Below are 22,029 nucleotides of genomic sequence, written 5' to 3'. Positions count from 1 at the left end.
CCTCTCTCCTTACCCCCTCCCTCTCTCCTTACCTCCTCCCTCCCTCCTTACCTACTCCCTCTCTCCTTACCTCCTCCCTCTCTCCTTACCTCCTCCCTCTCTCCTTACCTCCTCCCTCCCTCCTTACCTCCTCCCTCCCTCCTTACCTCCTCCCTCCCTCCTCCCTCCCTCCTTACCTCCTCCCTCCCTCCTTACCTCCTCCCTCTCTCCTTAACCCCTCCCTCTCTCCTTACCTCCTCCCTCTCTCCTTACCTCCTCCCTCCCTCCTTACCTCTCCCTCTCTCCTTAACCCCTCCCTCTCTCCTTACCTCCTCCCTCTCTCCTTACCGCCTCCCTCTCTCCTTACCTCCTCCCTCTCTCCTTACCCCCTCCCTCTCTCCTTACCGCCTCCCTCTCTCCTTACCGCCTCCCTCTCTCCTTACCGCCTCCCTCTCTCCTTACCCCCTCCCTCTCTCCTTACCTCCTCCCTCCCCCCTTACCTCCTCCCTCTCTCCTTAACCCCTCCCTCTCTCCTTACCTCCTCCCTCCCTCCTTACCTCCTCCCTCCCTCCTTACCTCCTCCCTCTCTCCTTACCTCCTCCCTCTCTCCTTACCTCCTCCCTCTCTCCTTACCTCCTCCCTCCCTCCTTACCTCCTCCCTCCCTCCTCCCTCCCTCCTTACCTCCTCCCTCCCTCCTTACCTCCTCCCTCTCTCCTTAACCCCTCCCTCTCTCCTTACCTCCTCCCTCTCTCCTTACCTCCTCCCTCTCTCCTTACCTCCTCCCTCCCTCCTTACCTCTCCCTCTCTCCTTAACCCCTCCCTCTCTCCTTACCTCCTCCCTCTCTCCTTACCTACTCCCTCTCTCCTTACCTCCTCCCTCTCTCCTTACCGCCTCCCTCTCTCCTTACCCCCTCCCTCTCTCCTTACCTCCTCCCTCTCTCCTTACCCCCTCCCTCTCTCCTTACCCCCTCCCTCTCTCCTTACCTCCTCCCTCTCTCCTTACCCCCTCCCCATCTCCTTACCCCCTCCCTCTCTCCTTACCTCCTCCCTGACTCGTTCATGTGCCCATGTCAGGACCAGCGACAGACAGAGAATGACCCTGTCCATACTATGTCAGTGGGCGTGCCAGCATCCGTTATCGTCAGCAGCAACAGCAGCTCTGGCCACGCCTCCTCAGGCCATGACTGCCAATTAGCTGAGGCAGCAGTGGTAAACCAGGTAGACAACACGCCCCTTTATGCTAAGTCCCACCCCCTGTTGCTGCTACTGCCACTCTGCGTTAGGACGTTGTCTTTACCTGCTGGCTTCTCTCTGTCTCTGTTTCCCATCTGGCCATACTGTACCTTCCATTGGCCATACTGTACCTTCCATTGGCCATACTGTACCTTCCATTGGTCATACTGTACCTTCCATTGGCCATACTGTACCTTCCATTGGCCATACTGTACCTTCCATTGGCCATACTGTACCTTCCATACTGTACCTTCCATACTGTACCTTCCATTGGCCATACTGTACCTTCCATACTGTACCTTCCATTGGCCATACTGTACCTTCCATTGGCCATACTGTACCTTCCATTGGCCATACTGTACCTTCCATACTGTACCTTCCATTGGTCATACTGTACCTTCCATTGGCCATACTGTACCTTCCATTGGCCATACTGTACCTTCCATTGGCCATACTGTACCTTCCATTGGCCATACTGTACCTTCCATACTGTACCTTCCATACTGTACCTTCCATTGGCCATACTGTACCTTCCATACTGTACCTTCCATTGGCCATACTGTACCTTCCATACTGTACCTTCCATACTGTACCTTCCATTGGCCATACTGTACCTTCCATACTGTACCTTCCATTGGCCATACTGTACCTTCCATTGGCCATACTGTACCTTCCATTGGCCATACTGTACCTTCCATACTGTACCTTCCATTGGTCATACTGTACCTTCCATTGGCCATACTGTACCTTCCATTGGCCATACTGTACCTTCCATTGGCCATACTGTACCTTCCATTGGCCATACTGTACCTTCCATACTGTACCTTCCATACTGTACCTTCCATTGGCCATACTGTACCTTCCATACTGTACCTTCCATTGGCCATACTGTACCTTCCATTGGCCATACTGTACCTTCCATTGGCCATACTGTACCTTCCATTGGCCATACTGTACCTTCCATTGGTCATACTGTACCTTCCATACTGTACCTTCCATACTGTACCTTCCATTGGCCATACTGTACCTTCCATTGGTCATACTGTACCTTCCATTGGCCATACTGTACCTTCCATTGGTCATACTGTACCTTCCATTGGCCATACTGTACCTTCCATTGGCCATACTGTACCTTCCATACTGTACCTTCCATTGGCCATACTGTACCTTCCATACTGTACCTTCCATTGGCCATACTGTACCTTCCATTGGTCATACTGTACCTTCCATTGGCCATACTGTACCTTCCATTGGCCATACTGTACCTTCCATTGGCCATACTGTACCTTCCATTGATCATACTGTACCTTCCATACTGTACCTTCCATACTGTACCTTCCATTGGCCATACTGTACCTTCCATTGGCCATACTGTACCTTCCATTGGTCATACTGTACCTTCCATTGGCCATACTGTACCTTCCATTGGTCATACTGTACCTTCCATTGGCCATACTGTACCTTCCATTGGCCATACTGTACCTTCCATACTGTACCTTCCATTGGCCATACTGTACCTTCCATTGGTCATACTGTACCTTCCATTGGCCATACTGTACCTTCCATACTGTACCTTCCATTGGCCATACTGTACCTTCCATTGGCCATACTGTACCTTCCATTGGCCATACTGTACCTTCCATTGGCCATACTGTACCTTCCATTGGCCATACTGTACCTTCCATTGGCCATACTGTACCTTCCATTGGTCATACTGTACCTTCCATACTGTACCTTCCATTGGCCATACTGTACCTTCCATTGGCCATACTGTACCTTCCATTGGCCATACTGTACCTTCCATTGGCCATACTGTACCTTCCATTGGCCATACTGTACCTTCCATTGGCCATACTGTACCTTCCATTGGTCATACTGTACCTTCCATTGGCCATACTGTACCTTCCATTGGTCATACTGTACCTTCCATTGGCCATACTGTACCTTCCATACTGTACCTTCCATTGGCCATACTGTACCTTCCATACTGTACCTTCCATTGGCCATACTGTACCTTCCATTGGTCATACTGTACCTTCCATTGGCCATACTGTACCTTCCATTGGCCATACTGTACCTTCCATTGGTCATACTGTACCTTCCATTGGCCATACTGTACCTTCCATTGGCCATACTGTACCTTCCATTGGCCATACTGTACCTTCCATTGGCCATACTGTACCTTCCATTGGCCATACTGTACCTTCCATTGGTCATACTGTACCTTCCATACTGTACCTTCCATACTGTACCTTCCATTGGCCATACTGTACCTTCCATTGGCCATACTGTACCTTCCATTGGTCATACTGTACCTTCCATTGGTCATACTGTACCTTCCATTGGTCATACTGTACCTTCCATTGGTCATACTGTACCTTCCATTGGCCATACTGTACCTTCCATTGGTCATACTGTACCTTCCATTGGCCATACTGTACCTTCCATTGGTCATACTGTACCTTCCATTGGCCATACTGTACCTTCCATTGGTCATACTGTACCTTCCATACTGTACCTTCCATTGGCCATACTGTACCTTCCATTGGCCATACTGTACCTTCCATACTGTACCTTCCATACTGTACCTTCCATTGGTCATACTGTACCTTCCATTGGCCATACTGTACCTTCCATTGGTCATACTGTACCTTCCATTGGCCATACTGTACCTTCCATTGGTCATACTGTACCTTCCATTGGCCATACTGTACCTTCCATTGGCCATACTGTACCTTCCATACTGTACCTTCCATACTGTACCTTCCATTGGCCATACTGTACCTTCCATTGGCCATACTGTACCTTCCATTGGCCATACTGTACCTTCCATTGGCCATACTGTACCTTCCATTGGCCATACTGTACCTTCCATTGGTCATACTGTACCTTCCATACTGTACCTTCCATACTGTACCTTCCATTGGCCATACTGTACCTTCCATTGGTCATACTGTACCTTCCATTGGCCATACTGTACCTTCCATTGGCCATACTGTACCTTCCATTGGTCATACTGTACCTTCCATTGGCCATACTGTACCTTCCATTGGCCATACTGTACCTTCCATTGGTCATACTGTACCTTCCATTGGCCATACTGTACCTTCCATACTGTACCTTCCATTGGCCATACTGTACCTTCCATTGGCCATACTGTACCTTCCATTGGCCATACTGTACCTTCCATTGGCCATACTGTACCTTCCATTGGCCATACTGTACCTTCCATACTGTACCTTCCATTGGCCATACTGTACCTTCCATTGGTCATACTGTACCTTCCATTGGCCATACTGTACCTTCCATTGGTCATACTGTACCTTCCATTGGTCATACTGTACCTTCCATTGGCCATACTGTACCTTCCATTGGCCATACTGTACCTTCCATTGGTCATACTGTACCTTCCATTGGCCATACTGTACCTTCCATTGGCCATACTGTACCTTCCATTGGTCATACTGTACCTTCCATACTGTACCTTCCATACTGTACCTTCCATACTGTACCTTCCATTGGCCATACTGTACCTTCCATTGCCATCTCAGTTCATCCTAACTATAGACCCGGTGGTTGTTTCCTCTCTAAATCACCATGCCAATCCATCTCTGTTTCCTCTCTCTCTGTTTCCTCTCTAAATCACCATGCCAATCCATCTCTGTTGATCTCTCTCTGTTTCCTCTCTAAATCACCATGCCAATCCATCTCTGTTGATCTCTCTCTGTTTCCTCTCTAAATCACCATGCCAATCCATCTCTGTTGATCTCTCTCTGTTTCCTCTCTAAATCACCATGCCAATCCATCTCTGTTGATCTCTCTCTGTTTCCTCTCTAAATCACCATGCCAATCCATCTCTGTTGATCTCTCTCTGTTTCCTCTCTAAATCACCATGCCAATCCATCTCTGTTGATCTCTCTCTGTTTCCTCTCTAAATCACCATGCCAATCCATCTCTGTTGATCTCTCTCTGTTTCCTCTCTAAATCACCATGCCAATCCATCTCTGTTGATCTCTCTCTGTTTCCTCTCTAAATCACCATGCCAATCCATCTCTGTTGATCTCTCTCTGTTTCCTCTCTAAATCACCATGCCAATCCATCTCTGTTGATCTCTCTCTGTTTCCTCTCTAAATCACCATGCCAATCCATCTCTGTTGATCTCTCTCTGTTTCCTCTCTAAATCACCATGCCAATCCATCTCTGTTGATCTCTCTCTGTTTCCTCTCTAAATCACCATGCCAATCCATCTCTGTTGATCTCTCTCTGTTTCCTCTCTAAATCACCATGCCAATCCATCTCTGTTGATCTCTCTCTGTTTCCTCTCTAAATCACCATGCCAATCCATCTCTGTGGATCTCTCTCTGCTTCCTCTCTAAATCACCATGCCAATCCATCTCTGTTGATCTCTCTCTGTTTCCTCTCTAAATCACCATGCCAATCCATCTCTGTTGATCTCTCTCTGTTTCCTCTCTAAATCACCATGCCAATCCATCTCTGTTGATCTCTCTCTGTTTCCTCTCTAAATCACCATGCCAATCCATCTCTGTTGATCTCTCTCTGTTTCCTCTCTAAATCACCATGCCAATCCATCTCTGTTGATCTCTCTCTGTTTCCTCTCTAAATCACCATGCCAATCCATCTCTGTTGATCTCTCTCTGGTTCCTCTCTAAATCACCATGCCAATCCATCTCTGTTGATCTCTCTCTGTTTCCTCTCTAAATCACCATGCCAATCCATCTCTGTTTCCTCTCTCTGTTTCCTCTCTCTGTTTCCTCTCTCTGTTTCCATGCCAATCCATTGTCATAACTCTCATTTTCTTTAGCTATTCACCATCACGTCTCTGTCGCTTGCGTTTGGGTGTTTAAACTAGATCTGGGAATTGCCCGGGACTTCACCATATGATTTTATCATGATAGTTAGTGTCTTCAGAAAGTATTCACACCCCTTGATTTAATTGTCATTTTTTGTTAATGATCTACTCAAAATACTTTAACGTCCAAGTGAAAGAGAAAGTTCTAACAGTAAAAATTGTATAAAAAATATAAATATCTTGAGTAAGTAAGGATTCAATACATGTTAGAATCACCTTTGGCAGTGATTACAGCTGTGAGTCTTTCTGGGTAAGTTTGTAAAAGCTTTGCACAAGTGGATTGTACAATGTTTGCACATTATTGTTTATAAAACTTTTGAAGCTCTGTCAAGTTGGTTGTTGATCGTTGCTAGATAGCCATTTTCAAGTCTTGCCATAGATTTTCAAGCCGATTTTAAGTCGTAACTCAGCCACTCAAGAACAGGTAAGCAACTCCAGTGTAGATTTGGCCTTGTGTTTTAGGTTAGGGTTAGGGTTGGGGTTGGTTGTGTTTTAGGTTATTGTCCTGCTGACTCCATGTGTCTGGTGGAAAGCCAGGTTTTCCTCTAGGATGTTGCCTGTGCTCAGCCAGGTTTTCCTCTAGGATGTTGCCAGTGCTCAGCCAGGTTTTCCTCTAGGATGTTGCCTGTGCTCAGCCAGGTTTTCCTCTAGGATGTTGCCTGTGCTCAGCCAGGTTTTCCTCTAGGATGTTGCCTGTGCTCAGCTCCATTCTGTTTCTTTTTATCCCAAAAACTGTCCTTGTCGTGCTGATGACATGCATACCCATAACATGATGCAGCCATCACCATGCTTGAAAATATGTGACCGACCTGCTGGATTTGGTCTTATGTAGCAAAATGTGAAATTGTGTTTTTTTTACATTGGATAAAAGTAGAGTCTCAGAGCTAGAAAATTGTATATCATACACTACAGCTGAGGAACAATGGGAAAGTAATTATTCTTTGAAAGTTGATAAACTTGTAACCTTACTTTCGAGAAAATGATCCTTGAATGTTTTGGTACCTACTGGAGAGCTCTTCTTTGTCTACACCCATTCAGCATCGTTCACACCATCTTAAGCCTTAGCCCCACCCAGCTCTTTAAGGATTCACATGTGAGGCCATGTACTAAACAATCAAAGATTTCAAGACTAAAGGCTGGTTTATACTACGGGTGTGTTTGTAATATATAAAAACATTTTGTAAAAGTTTTCTGGGCATTCATAAACTCAGAGCATTGTCAGATTGTCCGTTCATACATTCAGGTTCGCTCTCTGAGCATTCAGAGCAACACTGGACACTCTGGCGGAGGAGTAGGGTTGATCTGAGCGTTCTGACCTAACAGCGGCAGTCAAGCACCCAAGCTAACTGGCTAACGTTGGCTAGCTACTTCCAGACACAAATGAGAGAACAGCTCACTCTGACCATTTTACTCGCCCTAGCAGAGCTGGTTAGGCTGTTTTTATGTTATCCAGAGCGTTGGTGACTGTAACTGTGCTGCTGGCAACAATCTAATTACGCTTTTTGCCAACGTTTACTGACACCGGCCATATTCAACTTGTGTTGAGCGTTCATAAATTAATCAGTTATTATACGCTCTTTTCCAGCTACGTCTATCGACAGTTGTCGCAGTGACATCATGAACATTCTATTGAAATGGTTACTATAGTCTTTTGTTTAGACATGTAGCTAGCTAGCTAAACAATGAACCATAATCCCAACTCATAACGTTACTACCCTTCATGAATCTGCAGGTAGCTAACCAACCAGGTTCAATGTTAGCTAGCTAACATTAGCCTATAACTAGCAATGCAAATGGCTCTGAGATACAAATAATATTACTACACAGATCATACTCGTAACGTTAGCTAGCGAGCCACTTTTTCCACATTTTGTTACTTTGCAGCCTAATTCTAAAATGGATTAAATTAAATGTTTTCTTCATCAATATACACACAATACCCCATAATGACAAAGTGAAAACAGGTTTAATTGTTTTGGTGCAATTTTATTAAAAATAAAAAACAGATACTTATTTACAAAAATATTCAGACGCTTTGCTGTGAGACTCGAAATTGAGCTCAGGTGCATCCTGTTTCCATTAATAATCCTTTGTGTTTCTACAACTTGATTGGAGTCCACCTGTGGTAAATTCAATTGATTTGGAAAGGCACACAACTGTCTATATAAGGTCCCACAGTTGACAGTGCATGTCAGAGCAAAAACCAAGCCATGAGGTCAAAGGAATTGTCCATAGAGCTCTGAGTCACGATTGTGTCGAGGCACAGATCTGGGGAAGGGTACCAAAAAATGTCTGCAGCATTTGCTTCAACAAAGTACTGAGTAAAGGGTCTGAATGCTTATGGTAAATTCTGTGGTAAATTCAATAGATTGGACATGATTTGGAAAGGCACACCTGTCTGCAGAGAAGAATGTGAGAAACTCCCCAAATACAGGTGTGCCAAGCTTTGTAGCGTCATACCCAAGAAGACTCGAGGCTGTATTCACTGCCAAAGGTGCTTCAACGAAGTACTGAGTAAAGGGTCTGAATACTTATTTCAGTTTTTTATTTTTAATACATTTGCTATAATGTCTAAAAAGCTGTTTTTGCTTTGTCATTATGGGGTATTGTGTGTAGATTGAGGGGGAAAAAACAATTTAATCAATTTTAGGATTAGGCTGTAACGTAATAAAATGTGGAAAAAGTAAAGGGGTCTGAATACTTTCCTAATGCACTGTGTGTGTATACAGTGACTTGCGAAAGTATTCACCCCCCTTGGCATTTTTCCTATTCTGTTGCCTTACAACCTGGAATTAAAATAGATTTTTGGGGGGTTTGTATCATTTGATTTACACAACATGCCTACCACTTTCAAGATGCAAAATATTTTTTAATGTGAAACAAACAAGAAATAATACAAAAAAACAGAAAACTTGAGCGTGCATAACTATTCACCCCCCCAACGTCAATACTTTGTAGAGCCACCTTTTGCAGCAATTACAGCTGTAAGTCTCTTGGGGTATGTCTATATATACACACACACACACGATATTTGCCCCATTCTTCAAGGCAAAACTGCTCCAGCTCCTTCAAGTTGGATGGGTTCTGCTGGTGTACAGCAATCTTTAAGTCATACCACAGATTCTCAATTGGATTGAGGTCTGGGCTTTGACTAGGCCATTCCAATACATTTAAATGTTTCCCCTTAAACCACTCAAGTGTTTCTTTAGCAGTATGCTTAGGGTCATTGTCCTGCTGGAAGGTGAACCTCTGTCCCCGTCTCAAATCTCTTGAAGACTGAAACAGGTTTCCCTCAAGAATTTCCCTGTATTTAGCGCCATCCATCATTCCTTCAATTCTGACCAGTTTCCCAGTCCCTGCCGATGAAAAATATCCCCACAGCATGATGCCGCCACCACCATGCTTCACTGTGGGGATGGTGTTTTCGGGGTAATGAGAGGTGTTGAGTTTGCGCCGGACATAGCATTTTCCTTGATGGCCAAAAAGCTAAATTTTTGTCTCATCTGACCAGAGTACCTTCTTCCATATGTTTGGGGAGTCTCCCACATGCCTTTTGGTGAACACCAAACGTGTTTTATTTTATTTTTCTTTAAGCAATGGCTTTTTTCTGGCCACTGTTTCGTAAAGCCCAGCTCTGTGGAGTGTACTGCTTAAAGTGGTCCTATGGACAGATACTCCAATCTCCGTCGTGGAGCTTTGCAGCTCCTTCAGGGTTATCTTTGCTCTCTTTGTTGCCTCTCTGATTAATACCCTCCTTGCCTGGTCTGTGAGTATTGGTGGGCGGCCCTCTCTTGCAGGTTTGTTGTGGTGCCATATTCTTTCCATTTTTTAATAATGGATTTAATGGTGCTTTGTGGGATGTTCAAAGTTTCTGATATTTGTTTATAACCCATCCCTGATCTGTACTTCTCCACAACTTTGTTCCTGACCTGTTTGGAGAGCTCCTTGGTCTTCATGGTGCCGCTTGCTTGGTGGTGCCGCTTGCTTAGTGGTGTTGCAGACTCTGGGGCCTTTCAGAAAAGGTGTATATATACTGAGATCATGTGACATTTCATGTGACACTTAGATTGCACACAGGTGGACTTTATTTAACTAATTATGTGACTTCTGAAGGTAATTGTTTGCACCAGATCTTATTTAGGGGCTTCATAGCAAGGGGGGTGAATACATATGCATGCACCACTTTTACGTTATTTATTTTCTATAATTTTTTTGACAATTTTTTCTTTTCACCAATTTGGACTATTTTGTGTATGTCCATTACATGAAATCCAAATAAAAATCCATTTAAATTACAGGTTGTAATGCAACAAAATAGAAACATGCCAATGGGGATGAATACCTTTGCAAGGCCCTGTATATACAGTACCTGTCAAAAGTTTGGACACACCTACTAATTCAAGCTGTCATCAAGGCAAAGGGTGGCTACTTTGAAGAACCTCAAATATAAAATATATTTGGATTTGTTTAACATTTTTGTGGTTACTACATGATTCCATGTGTGTTATTTCATAGTTTTGATGTCACTATTATTCTACAATGTAAAAAATAGTCAAAATAAAGAAAAACCCTTGAATGAGTAGGTGTGTCCAAACTTTTGTCTGGTATTGTAAATAAATCAGACTGTCACAAGCAATGCACCATCACACCTCCTCCTCCATGCTTCACGGTGGGATCACACTTCCTCCTCCATGCTTCACGGTGGGATCACACCTCCTCCTCCATGCTTCACGGTGGGATCACACTTCCTCCTCCATGCTTCACGGTGGGATCACACTTCCTCCTCCATGCTTCACGGTGGGATCACACTTCCTCCTCCATGCTTCACGGTGGGATCACACCTCCTCCTCCATGCTTCACGGTGGGATCACACCTCCTCCTCCATGCTTCACGGTGGGAACCACACGTGCAGAGATCATCCTACTCTGCGTCTCACAAAGACAGGACAGATTTCCACCGGTCTAATGTCCATTGCTCGTGTTTCTTGGCCCAAGCAAGTATTTTCTTCTTATTGGTGCCCATTAGTAGTGGTTTCTTTGCAGCAATTTGACCACGAAGGCCCGATTCACGCAGTCTCCTCTGAACAGTTGATGTTGAGATGTGTCTGTTACCTGAACTCTGTGAAGCATTTATTTGGCCTGCAATTTCTGAGGCTGGTAAGTCTAATGAACTTATCCTCTGCAGCAGAGGTAACTCTGGGTCTTCCTTTCCTGTGGCGGTCCTCATGATGTTTTTTGCGATTGCACTTGAAGAAACTTTTAAAAGTTCTTGAAATCTTATGGATTGACTGAATTTCATGTCTTAAAATAATGATGGACTGTCGTTTCTCTTTGCTTATTTGAGCTGTTCTTGCCTTAATATGGACTTGGTCTTTTACCAAATAGGGCTATCTTCGGTATACCACCCCTACCTTGTCACAACACAGCTGATTGGCTCAAATGCATTAAGAAGGAAAGAAATTCCACAAATTAACTTTTAACAAGGCACACCTGTTAATTGAAATGCATTCCAGGTGACTACCTCATGAAGCTGGTTGAGAGAATGCCAAGAGTGTGCAAAGCTGTCATCAAGGCAAAGGGTGGCTACTTTGAAGAATCTAAAATATATTTTGATTTGTTTAACACTTTTTTTGGTTACTACACATAGAAAATAGTACGGATAAAGAAAACCCCTTGAAGGAATAGGAATAGGTGTCCAACCTTTTGACTGGTACTGTGGTTAGGGTTAGGGTTATTAGGGTTAGGGTTATTAGGGTTAGGGTTAGAAAACCCCTTGAAGGAATAGGAATAGGAATAGGTGTCCAACCTATTGACTGGTACTGTGGTTAGGGTTAGGGTTATTAGGGTGGTTAGGGTTATTAGGGTTATTAGGGTTAGGGTTAGAAAACCCCTTGAAGGAATAGGAATAGGAATAGGTGTCCAACCTTTTGACTGGTACTGTGGTTAGGGTTAGGGTTATTAGGGTTAGGGTTATTAGGGTTAGGGTTAGGGTTAGAAAACCCCTTGAAGGAATAGGTGTCCAACCTTTTGACTGGTACTGTATGTGTATATGTATATATGTACAGTTGAAGTCGGAAGTTTACATACACTTAGGTTGAAGTCTTTAAAACTTGTTTTTCAACCACTCCACACATTTCTTGTTAACAAACTATAGTTTTGGCAAGTCGGTTAGGACATCTACTCTATGCATGACACAAGTAATTTTTCCAACAATTGTTTACAGACAGATTATTTCACTTATAGTTATTTCCAGTGGGTCAGAAGTTTACATACACAAAGTTGACTGTGCCTTTAAACAGCTTGGATAATTCCAGAAAATTATGTCTTGGCTTTAGAAGCTTCTGATAGGCTAATTTACATCATTTGAGTCAATTGGAGGTGTACCTGTGGATATATTTCAAGGCCTACCTTCAAACTCAGTGCTTCTTTGCTTGACATCATGGGAAAATCAGCCAATACTTCAGAAAATAAATTGTAGACCTCCACAAGTCTGGTTCATCCTTGGGAGCAATTTCCAAATGCCTGAAGGTACCACGTTCATCTGTACAAACAATAGTACGCAAGTATAAACACCATGAGACCACGCAGCCGTCATACTGCTCAGGAAGGAGACGCGTTCTGTCTCCTAGAGATGAATGTACTTTGGTGGGAAAAGTGCAAATCAATCCCAGAACAACAGCAAAGGACCTTGTGAAGATGCTGGAGGAAACAGGTACAAAAGTATCTATATCCACAGTAAAACGAGTCCTATATCGACATAACCTGAAAGGCTGCTCAGCAAGGAAGAAGCCACTGCTCCAAAACTGCCATAAAAAAGCCAGACTACGGTTTGCAACTGCACATGGGGACAAAGATCGTACTTTTTGGAGAAATGTCCTCTGGTCTGATGAAACAAAAATAGAAATGTTTGTCCATAATGACCATCGTTATGTTTGGAGGAAAAAGGGGGTTGCTTGCAAGCCGAAAAACACCATCTCAACCGTGAAGCAAGGGGGTGGCAGCGTCATGCTGTGGGGGTGCTTTGCTGCAGGAGGGACTGGTGCACTTCACAAAATAGATGGCATCATGAGGAAGGAAAATGATGTGGATATTGAAGCAACATCTCAAGACATCAGTCAGGAAGTTAAAGCTTGGTCGCAAATGGGTCTTCCAAATGGACAATGACCCCAAGCATACTTCCAAAATTGTGGCAAAATGGTTTAAGGACAACAAAGTCAAGGTATTGGAGTGGCCATCACAAAGCCCTGACCTCAATCCTATAGAAAATTTGTGGGCAGAACTGAAAAAGCGTGTGCGAGCAAGGAGGCCTACAAACCTGACTCAGTTACACCAGCTCTGTCAGGAAGAATGGGCAAAAATTCACCCAACTTATTGTGGGAAGCTTGTGGAAGGCTCCCCGAAACGTTTGACCCAATTAAACAATTTAAAGGCAATGCTACCAAATACTCATTGAGTGTATGTAAACTTCTGAACCACTCTGAATGTGATGAAAGAAATAAAAGCTGAAATAAATCATTCTCTCTACTATTATTCTGACATTTCACATTCTTAAAATAAAGTGGTGACCCTAACTGACCTAAGACAGGGGATTTCTACTAGGATTAAATGTCAGGAATTGTGAAAAACGGAGTTTAAATGTATTTGGCTAAGGTGTATGTAAACTTCCGACTTCAAGTGTGTGTGTGTGTGTGTGTATATATATATATATATATATATATATATATGTATATATATATATATATATATATAATTTTACAAATTGATACTTTGAGTCAGATTTTGATATCTTACAAAGCTAATATTGTGATATGAAACTGTAGGTCCCCCCCCCCCCCCTCTAGTTTCTAATGCTGTGAAAGCATAGCATGTCTACTGGCACTGCATGTCTTGGATCTGTCCAGTGGGTCCACTCAGTGTGTTTCTGCCTGTCTCTGTTGGTACTGTCCAGTGTGTCCACTCAGTGTGTTTCTGCCTGTCTGTGTTGGTACTGTCCAGTCATTATGTATAGGGTGTAGTGGGTTATTAGGGTCTAGTGGGTTATTAGGGTGTAGTGGGTTATTAGGGTGTAGTGGGTTATTAGGGTCTGGTGGGTTATTAGGGTCTGGTGGGTTATTAGGGTCTGGTGGGTTATTAGGGTCTGGTGGGTTATTGGGGTCTGGTGGGTTATTAGGTTCTAGTGGGTTATTGGGGTCTAGTGGGTTATTAGAGTCTAGTGGGTTATTAGGGTCTAGTGGGTTATTAGGGTCTGGTGGGTTACAGGATCAAGCCTGACCTGCTGAGGAGTGACGGACTCCATCCTAGCTGGAGGGGTGCTCTCCTCTTATCTACCAACATAGATACGGCTCTAACTCCTCTAGCCCCACAGTGAAATAGGGTGCAGGCCAGGCAGCAGGCTGTTAGCCAACCTGCCAGCTTAGTGGAGTCTGCCAATAGCACAGTCAGTGTAGTCAGCTCAGCCATACCCATTGAGACTGTGTCTGTGCCTCGACCTAGGTTGGGCAAAACTAAACATGGCGGTGTTCACCCTAGCAATCTTATTAGGATAAAGACCTCCTCCATTCCTGCCATTATTGAAAGAGATCGTGATACCTCACATCTCAAAATAGGGTTACTTAATGTTAGATCCCTCACTTCAAAGGCAGTCATAGTCAATGAACTAATCACTGATCATAATCTTGATGTGATTGGCCTGACTGAAACATGGCTTAAGCCTGATGAATTTGCTGTGTTAAATGAGGCCTCACCTCCTGGTTACACTAGTGACCATATTCCCCGTGCATCCCGCAAAGGCGGAGGTGTTGCTAACATTTACGATAGCAAATTTCAATTTACAAAAAAAAAAATGGCGTTTTCATCTTTTGAGCTTCTAGTCATGAAATCTATGCAGCCTACTCAATCACTTTTTATAGCTACTGTTTACAGGCCTCCTGGGCCATATACAGCGTTCCTCTCTGAGTTTCCTGAATTCCTATCAGACCTTGTAGTCATAGCAGATCATATTCTAATTTTTGGTGATTTTAATATTCACATGGAGAAGTCCACAGACCCACTCCAAAAGTCTTTCGGAGCCATTATCGACTCAGTGGGTTTTGTCCAACATGTCTCTGGACCTACTCACTGCCACAGTCATACTCTGGACCTAGTTTTGTCCCATGGAATAAATGTTGTAGATCTTAATGTTTTTCCACAAAATCCTGGACTATCGGACCACCATTTTATTACGTTTGCAATCGCAACAAATAATCTGCTCAGACCCCAACCAAGGAGCATCAAAAGTCGTGCTATAAATTCTCAGACAACACAAAAATTCCTTGATGCCCTTCCAGACTCCTTCTGCCTACCCAAGGACGTCAGAGGACAAAAATCAGTTAACCACTTAACTGAGGAACTCAATTTAACCTTGCGCAATACCCTAGATGCAGTTGCACCCCTAAAAACATTTGTCATAAGAAACTAGCTCCCTGGTATACAGAAAATACCCGAGCTTTGAAGCAAGCTTCCAGGAAATTGGAACGGAAATGGCGCCACACCAAACTGGAAGTCTTCCGACTAGCTTGGAAAGACAGTACCGTGCAGTACCGAAGAGCCCTCACTGCTGCTCGATCATCCTACTTTTCCAACTTAATCGAGGGAAATAAGAACAATCCAAAATTTCTTTTTGATACTGTTGCAAAGCTAACTAAAAAGCAGCATTCCCCAAGAGAGGATGGCTTTCACTTCAGCAGTAATAAATTCATGAACTTCTTTGAGGAAAAGATCATGACCATTAGAAAGCAAATTACGGACTCCTCTTTGAATCTGCGTATTCCTCCAGGGCTTAGCTGTCCTGGATCTGCACAGCTCTGCGAGGGCCTGGGATCGGGAGAGACACTTAAGTGTTTTAGTACTATATCTCTTGACACAATGATGAAAATAATTATGGCCTCTAAACCTTCAAGCTGCATACTGGATCCTATTCCTACTAAACTGCTGAAGGAGCTGCTTCCTGTGCTTGGCCCTCCTATGTTGAACATAATAAACAGCTCTCTATCCACCGGATGTGTACCAAACTCACTAAAAGTGGCAGTGATAAAGCCTCTCTTGAAAAAGCCAAACCTTGACCCCGAAAATATAAAAAACTATCGGCCTATATCGAATCTTCCATTCCTCTCAAACATTTTAGAAAAAGCTGTTGCGCAGCAACTCACTGCCTTTCTGAAGACAAACAATATATACGAAATGCTTCAGTCTGGTTTTAGACCCCATCATAGCACTGAGACTGCACTTGTGAAGGTGGTAAATGACCTTTTAATGGCATCAGACCGAGGCTCTGCATCTGTCCTCGTGCTACTAGACCTTAGTGCTGCCTTTGACACCATCGATCACCACATTCTTTTGGAGAGACTGGAAACCCAAATTGGTCTACACGGACAAGTTCTGGCCTGGTTTAGATCTTACCTGTCGGAAAGATATCAGTTTGTCTCTGTGAATGGTCTGTCCTCCGACAAATCAACTGTACATTTCGGTGTTCCTCAAGGTTCCGTTTTAGGACCACTATTGTTTTCACTATATATTTTACCTCTTGGGGATGTTATTCGAAAACATAATGTTAACTTTCACTGCTATGCGGATGACACACAGCTGTACATTTCAATGAAACATGGTGAAGCCCCAAAATTGCCCTCGCTAGAAGCCTGTGTTTCAGACATAAGGAAGTGGATGGCTGAAAACGTTTTACTTTTAAACTCGGACAAAACAGAGATGCTTGTTCTAGGTCCCAAGAAACAAAGAGATCTTCTGTTAAATCTGACAATTCATCTTGATGGTTGTAAAGTCGTCTCAAATAAAACTGTGAAGGACCTCGGCGTTACTCTTGACCCTGATCTCTCTTTTGACGATCATATCAAGACTGTTTCAAGGACAGCTTTTTTCCATCTACGTAACATTGCAAAAATCAGAAATTTTCTGTCCAAAAATGATGCAGAAAAATTAATCCATGCATTTGTTACTTCTAGGTTAGACTACTGCAATGCTCTACTTTCCGGCTACCCGGATAAAGCACTAAATAAACTTCAGTTAGTGCTAAATACGGCTGCTAGAATCCTGACTAGAACCAAGAAATTTGATCATATTACTCCAGTGCTAGCTTCCCTACACTGGCTTCCTGTTAAGGCAAGGGCTGATTTCAAGGTTTTACTGTTAACCTATAAAGCGTTACATGGGCTTGCTCCTACCTATCTTTCCGAGTTGGTCCTGCCGTACATACCAATACGTACGCTATGGTCACAAGACGCAGGCCTCCTAATTGTCCCTAGAATTTCTAAGCAAACAGCGGGAGGCAGGGCTTTCTCCTATAGATCTCCATTTTTATGGAACAGTCTGCCTACCCATGTGAGAGACGCAGACTCGGTCTCAACCTTTAAGTCTTTACTGAAGACTTATCTCTTCAGTAGGTCATATGATTGAGTGTAGTCTGGCCCAGGAGTGTGAAGGTGAACGGAAAGGCTCTGGAGCAACGAACAGCCCTTGCTGTCTCTGCCAGGCCGGTTCCCCTCTCTCCACTGGGGTTCTCTGCCTCTAACCCTGTTACAGGGGCTGAGTCACTGGCTTGCTGGTGCTCTTTCATGCCGTCCCTAGGAGGGGTGCGTCACTTGAGTGGGTTGAGTTACTGACGTGATCTTCCTGTCTGGGTTGGCGCCCCCCCTTGGTTTGTGCTGTGGTGGAGACCTCTGTGGGCTATACTCGGCCTTGTCTCAGGATTGTAAGTTGGTGGTTGAGGATATCCCTCTAGTGGTGCGGGGGCTGTGCTTTGGCAGAGTGGGTGGGGTTATATCCTTCCTGTTTGGCCCTGTCCGGGGGTTTCTTCGGATGGGGCCACAGTGTCTCCGGACCGCTCCTGTCTCAGCCTCCAGTATTTATGCTGCAGTAGTTTATGTGTCGGGGGGCTGGGGTTAGTTGGTTATACCTGGAGTACTTCTCCTGTCTTATCCAGTGTCCTGTGTGAATTTAAGTATGCTCTCTCTAATTCTCTCGTTCTCTCTTTCTCTCTGAGAACCTGAGCCCTAGGACCATACGTCAGGACTACCGGGCATGATGACACCTTGCTGTCCCCAGTCCGCCTGGCCTTGCTGCTATTCCAGTTTCAACTGTTCTGCCTGCGGTTACGAAACCCCTACCTGTCCCAGACCTGCTGTTTTCAACTCTTAATGATCGGCTATGAAAAGCCAACTGAGAGACCTGAGCCCTAGGACCATACGTCGGGACTACCGGCCGTGGTGACTCCTTGCTGTCCCCAGTCCGCCTGGCCTTGCTGCTATTCCAGTTTCAACTGTTCTGCCTGCGGTTATGGAACCCCTACCTGTCCCAGACCTGCTGTTTTCAACTCTTAATGATCGGCTATGAAAAGCCAACTGAGATTTATTCCTGATTATTATTTGACCATGCTTGTCACTTATGAACATTTTTGAACATCTTGGCATGGTTCTGTTATAATCTCCACCCGGCACAGCCAGAAGAGGACTGGCCACCCCTCATAGCCTGGTTCCTCTCTAGGTTTCTTCCTAGGTTTTGGCCTTTCTAGGGAGTTTTTCCTAGCCACCGTGCTTCTACACCTGCATTACTAGCTGTTTGGGGTTTTAGGCTGGGTTTCTGTACAGCACTTCGAGATATTAGCTGATGTAAGAAGGGCTATATAAAATAAAATTGATTGATTGATTAGGGTCTAGTGGGTTATTAGGGTCTAGTGGGTTATTAGGGTCTAGTGGGTTATTAGGGTCTGGTGGGTTATTAGGGTCTAGTGGGTTATTAGGGTCTAGTGGGTTATTAGGGTCTGGTGGGTTATTAGGGTGTAGTGGGTTATTAGGGTCTAGTGGGTTATTAGGGTGTAGTGGGTTATTAGGGTCTAGTGGGTTATTAGGGTGTAGTGGGTTATTAGGGTCTGGTGGGTTATTAGGGTGTAGTGGGTTATTAGGGTCGGGTGGGTTATTAGGGTCTAGTGGGTTATTAGGGTCTAGTGGGTTATTAGGGTCTAGTGGGTTATTAGGGTCTAGTGGGTTATTAGGGTCTGGTGGGTTATTAGGGTCTAGTGGGTTATTAGGGTCTGGTGGGTTATTAGGGTCTGGTGGGTTATTAGGGTCTAGTGGGTTATTAGGGTCTGGTGGGTTATTAGGGTCTGGTGGGTTATTAGGGTGTAGTGGGTTATTAGGGTCTAGTGGGTTATTAGGGTGTACAGGTATATAATATGGTTGTGGAAGCATGGTAGATGTAATGACATTTCCCGTGTTGTAAACCATCTACTAGACCTGACATACACAACCGGTCAAAAGTTTGGACACACCTACTCATTAAAAGGTTTTTCTTTATTTTTACTATTTTTTACATTGTAGAATAATAGTGAAGACATCAAAACTAAAAAAATAACACATATGTAATCATGTAGTAACCAAAAAAGTGTTCAACAAATCAAAATATATTTTATATTTGAGATTCTTCAAATAGCCACCCTTTGCCTTGATGACAGCTTTGCACAGGACTGCAGACCTGTACACCCCCCCCAGTCCTGCTGCAGACCTCTACACCCCCCCAGTCTTACTACAGTCCTGTACACCCCCCCAGTCCTGCTGCAGACCTCTACACCCCCCCAGTCCTGCTGCAGTCCTGTACACCCCCCCAGTCCTGCTGCAGTCCTGTACACCCCCCCAGTCCTGCTGCAGTCCTGTACACCCCCCAGTCCTGCTGCAGACCTCTACACCCCCCAGTCCTGCTGCAGACCTCTACACCCCCCAGTCCTGCTGCAGTCCTGTACACCCCCCCAGTCCTGCTGCAGACCTGTACACCCCCCCAGTCCTGCTGCAGTCCTGTACACCCCCCCCCCCCCCCCCCAGTCCTGCTGCAGACCTCTACACCCCCCCCCCCCCAGTCCTGCTGCAGACCTCTACACCCCCCCCCCCCCAATCCTGCTGCAGACCTCTACACCCCCCCCCCAGTCCTGCTGCAGACCTCTACACCCCCCCCCCCAGTCCTGCTGCAGACCTCTACACCCCCCCAGTCCTGCTGCAGACCTCTACACCCCCCCCCCCCAGTCCTGCTGCAGTCCTGTACACCCCCCCAGTCCTGCTGCAGTCCTGTACACCCCCCCAGTCCTGCTGCAGTCCTGTACACCCCCCCAGTCCTGCTGCAGTCCTGTACACCCCCCAGTCCTGCTGCAGATCTCTACACCCCCCAGTCCTGCTGCAGACCTCTACACCCCCCAGTCCTGCTGCAGTCCTGTACACCCCCCCAGTCCTGCTGCAGACCTGTACACCCCCCCAGTCCTGCTGCAGTCCTGTACACCCCCCCCCCCCCCCCCCCCAGTCCTGCTGCAGACCTCTACACCCCCCCCCCCAGTCCTGCTGCAGACCTCTACACCCCCCCCCCCCCAATCCTGCTGCAGACCTCTACACCCCCCCCCCAGTCCTGCTGCAGACCTCTACACCCCCCCCCCAGTCCTGCTGCAGACCTCTACACCCCCCCAGTCCTGCTGCAGACCTCTACACCCCCCCCCCCCAGTCCTGCTGCAGTCCTGTACACCCCCCCAGTCCTGCTGCAGTCCTGTACACCCCCCCCAGTCCTGCTGCAGACCTCTACACCCCCCCAGTCCTGCTGCAGTCCTGTACACCCCCCCAGTCCTGCTGCAGACCTCTACACCCCAGTCCTTTTCAACTCTCCCAAACACCAGGCAGAATGCTATCCCTTTCAGCACTTTTATGACTTCATGACTACTACTACTGCTATAAATATTACTATTAGTGGTCTGTCTGAACCTGTGTTCTCTCTGAAAGTTATCTTCTGTTTCTGCTTGTAGTTTTTTGCTTGATGTCCTGTAGCTGCCTGTCCTGTTAAAATGCTGTTCCACATGTTTTATTATCGTCAAATCTAGTATAGTTTATATTATTTGGAACCGTTAATATCATGTTTGTATCTGTGTTTCCTGTCTGACGTGTTTCCTGTCTGTTTTGACCTCTAACACCAGATGCCCCAGGCGGCCGGCCAGCAGCAGCAACTGAAGCTCCAGAGCCTGTCCCCCTCCCAGAGCCTGTCCCCCTCCCAGAGCCTGTCCCCCTCCCAGTCCTGGCCCCCCTCCCAGAGCCTGTCCCCCTCCCAGCCCCTGGCCTCCCACACCGCCCTCTCTCTGTCGGACAGCCCCCAGCCCTCCCCCCGCCCCCAGCCCTCCCCCCAGTCCTGGCCCCCCTCCCAGCCCCAGACCCCCACCCGATCCTGCACCCCCTCCTCTCTTCCCCCAATGTTAATTATCCAGAACCAGATCCCAGGCTCCTCCCAGCCTGCCCCACAACAACAACAACAGATACACCTCCAGCCCCAGCCCCTACCCCGGCCCCCCTCCCAGCCTTCTCTCTACCAACCGGACGTCCCCCCTCCCTCCTGCTCCCCCAAACCCCCACAGATCCTCCAGGCCCCTCTGGCAGGGTTCCAGTTCACTGCTAGCCAGGTGGGGGCCCCCGGGGGTGGAGTGGTGAAGACCCAGGTCCCCCTGCAGTTCCCGGTCTTAACAGCAGAGCAGCAGCACCATCTGCAACTGGTTGGTGCTCAGCTCCAGACGCTGTCTACCATCGCTCAGCCCTCTCCACAACAGAAACAACTGCTGGACAAACTACACCAGGTGTGAAGGAACCCACCCTAACATTCCCTCACTTCTCACTGCTCAGATGTTTTGATTTGCTGCTACCTGTGTGTTTATCAAAGTATTCGAATAATCCATTTTCTCTCTTTATTCACGCTCAGGTCCAACAGAACATTCTACTACAGGCCAACCAGCAGCAGCAGCAGCAAAGCCAACCCCAACAACATCGTCGTCAACAACAAGACTTGCTTGCTCCTCAGACGTCTGTGCTGGTCAAGACTCCTGCCACAGGTCAGAAAGAAACAACATTACTACTGTGAAATGTGTTCCTGATCTGACTCCCCTCTCT

General features: G+C 45.9%; 1 protein-coding gene across 1 annotated transcript in view; it reads left to right on the top strand.

Moving 5' to 3' along the window:
- Positions 1-973: 973 nt before the first annotated feature.
- LOC311102059 (uncharacterized protein) overlaps positions 974-22,029 on the top strand; it is a 45,530-nt gene continuing 24,474 nt past the window's right edge. The window contains exons 1-3 of the mRNA XM_084143276.1: positions 974-1,198; positions 21,072-21,719; positions 21,842-21,971. Coding sequence (XP_083999402.1) covers positions 1,040-1,198; positions 21,072-21,719; positions 21,842-21,971 — 937 coding nt within the window. The 5' untranslated portion in view covers positions 974-1,039. The remainder of the gene's footprint in view (positions 1,199-21,071; positions 21,720-21,841; positions 21,972-22,029) is intronic.

This window comes from Coregonus lavaretus, assembly GCF_964263955.1.
Source record: "Coregonus lavaretus genome assembly, chromosome: 26".
Lineage (NCBI taxonomy): Eukaryota > Metazoa > Chordata > Actinopteri > Salmoniformes > Salmonidae > Coregonus > Coregonus lavaretus.
Note: the sequence above shows the minus strand (reverse complement) of the source record. Positions and strands in the feature narration are given on the sequence as shown.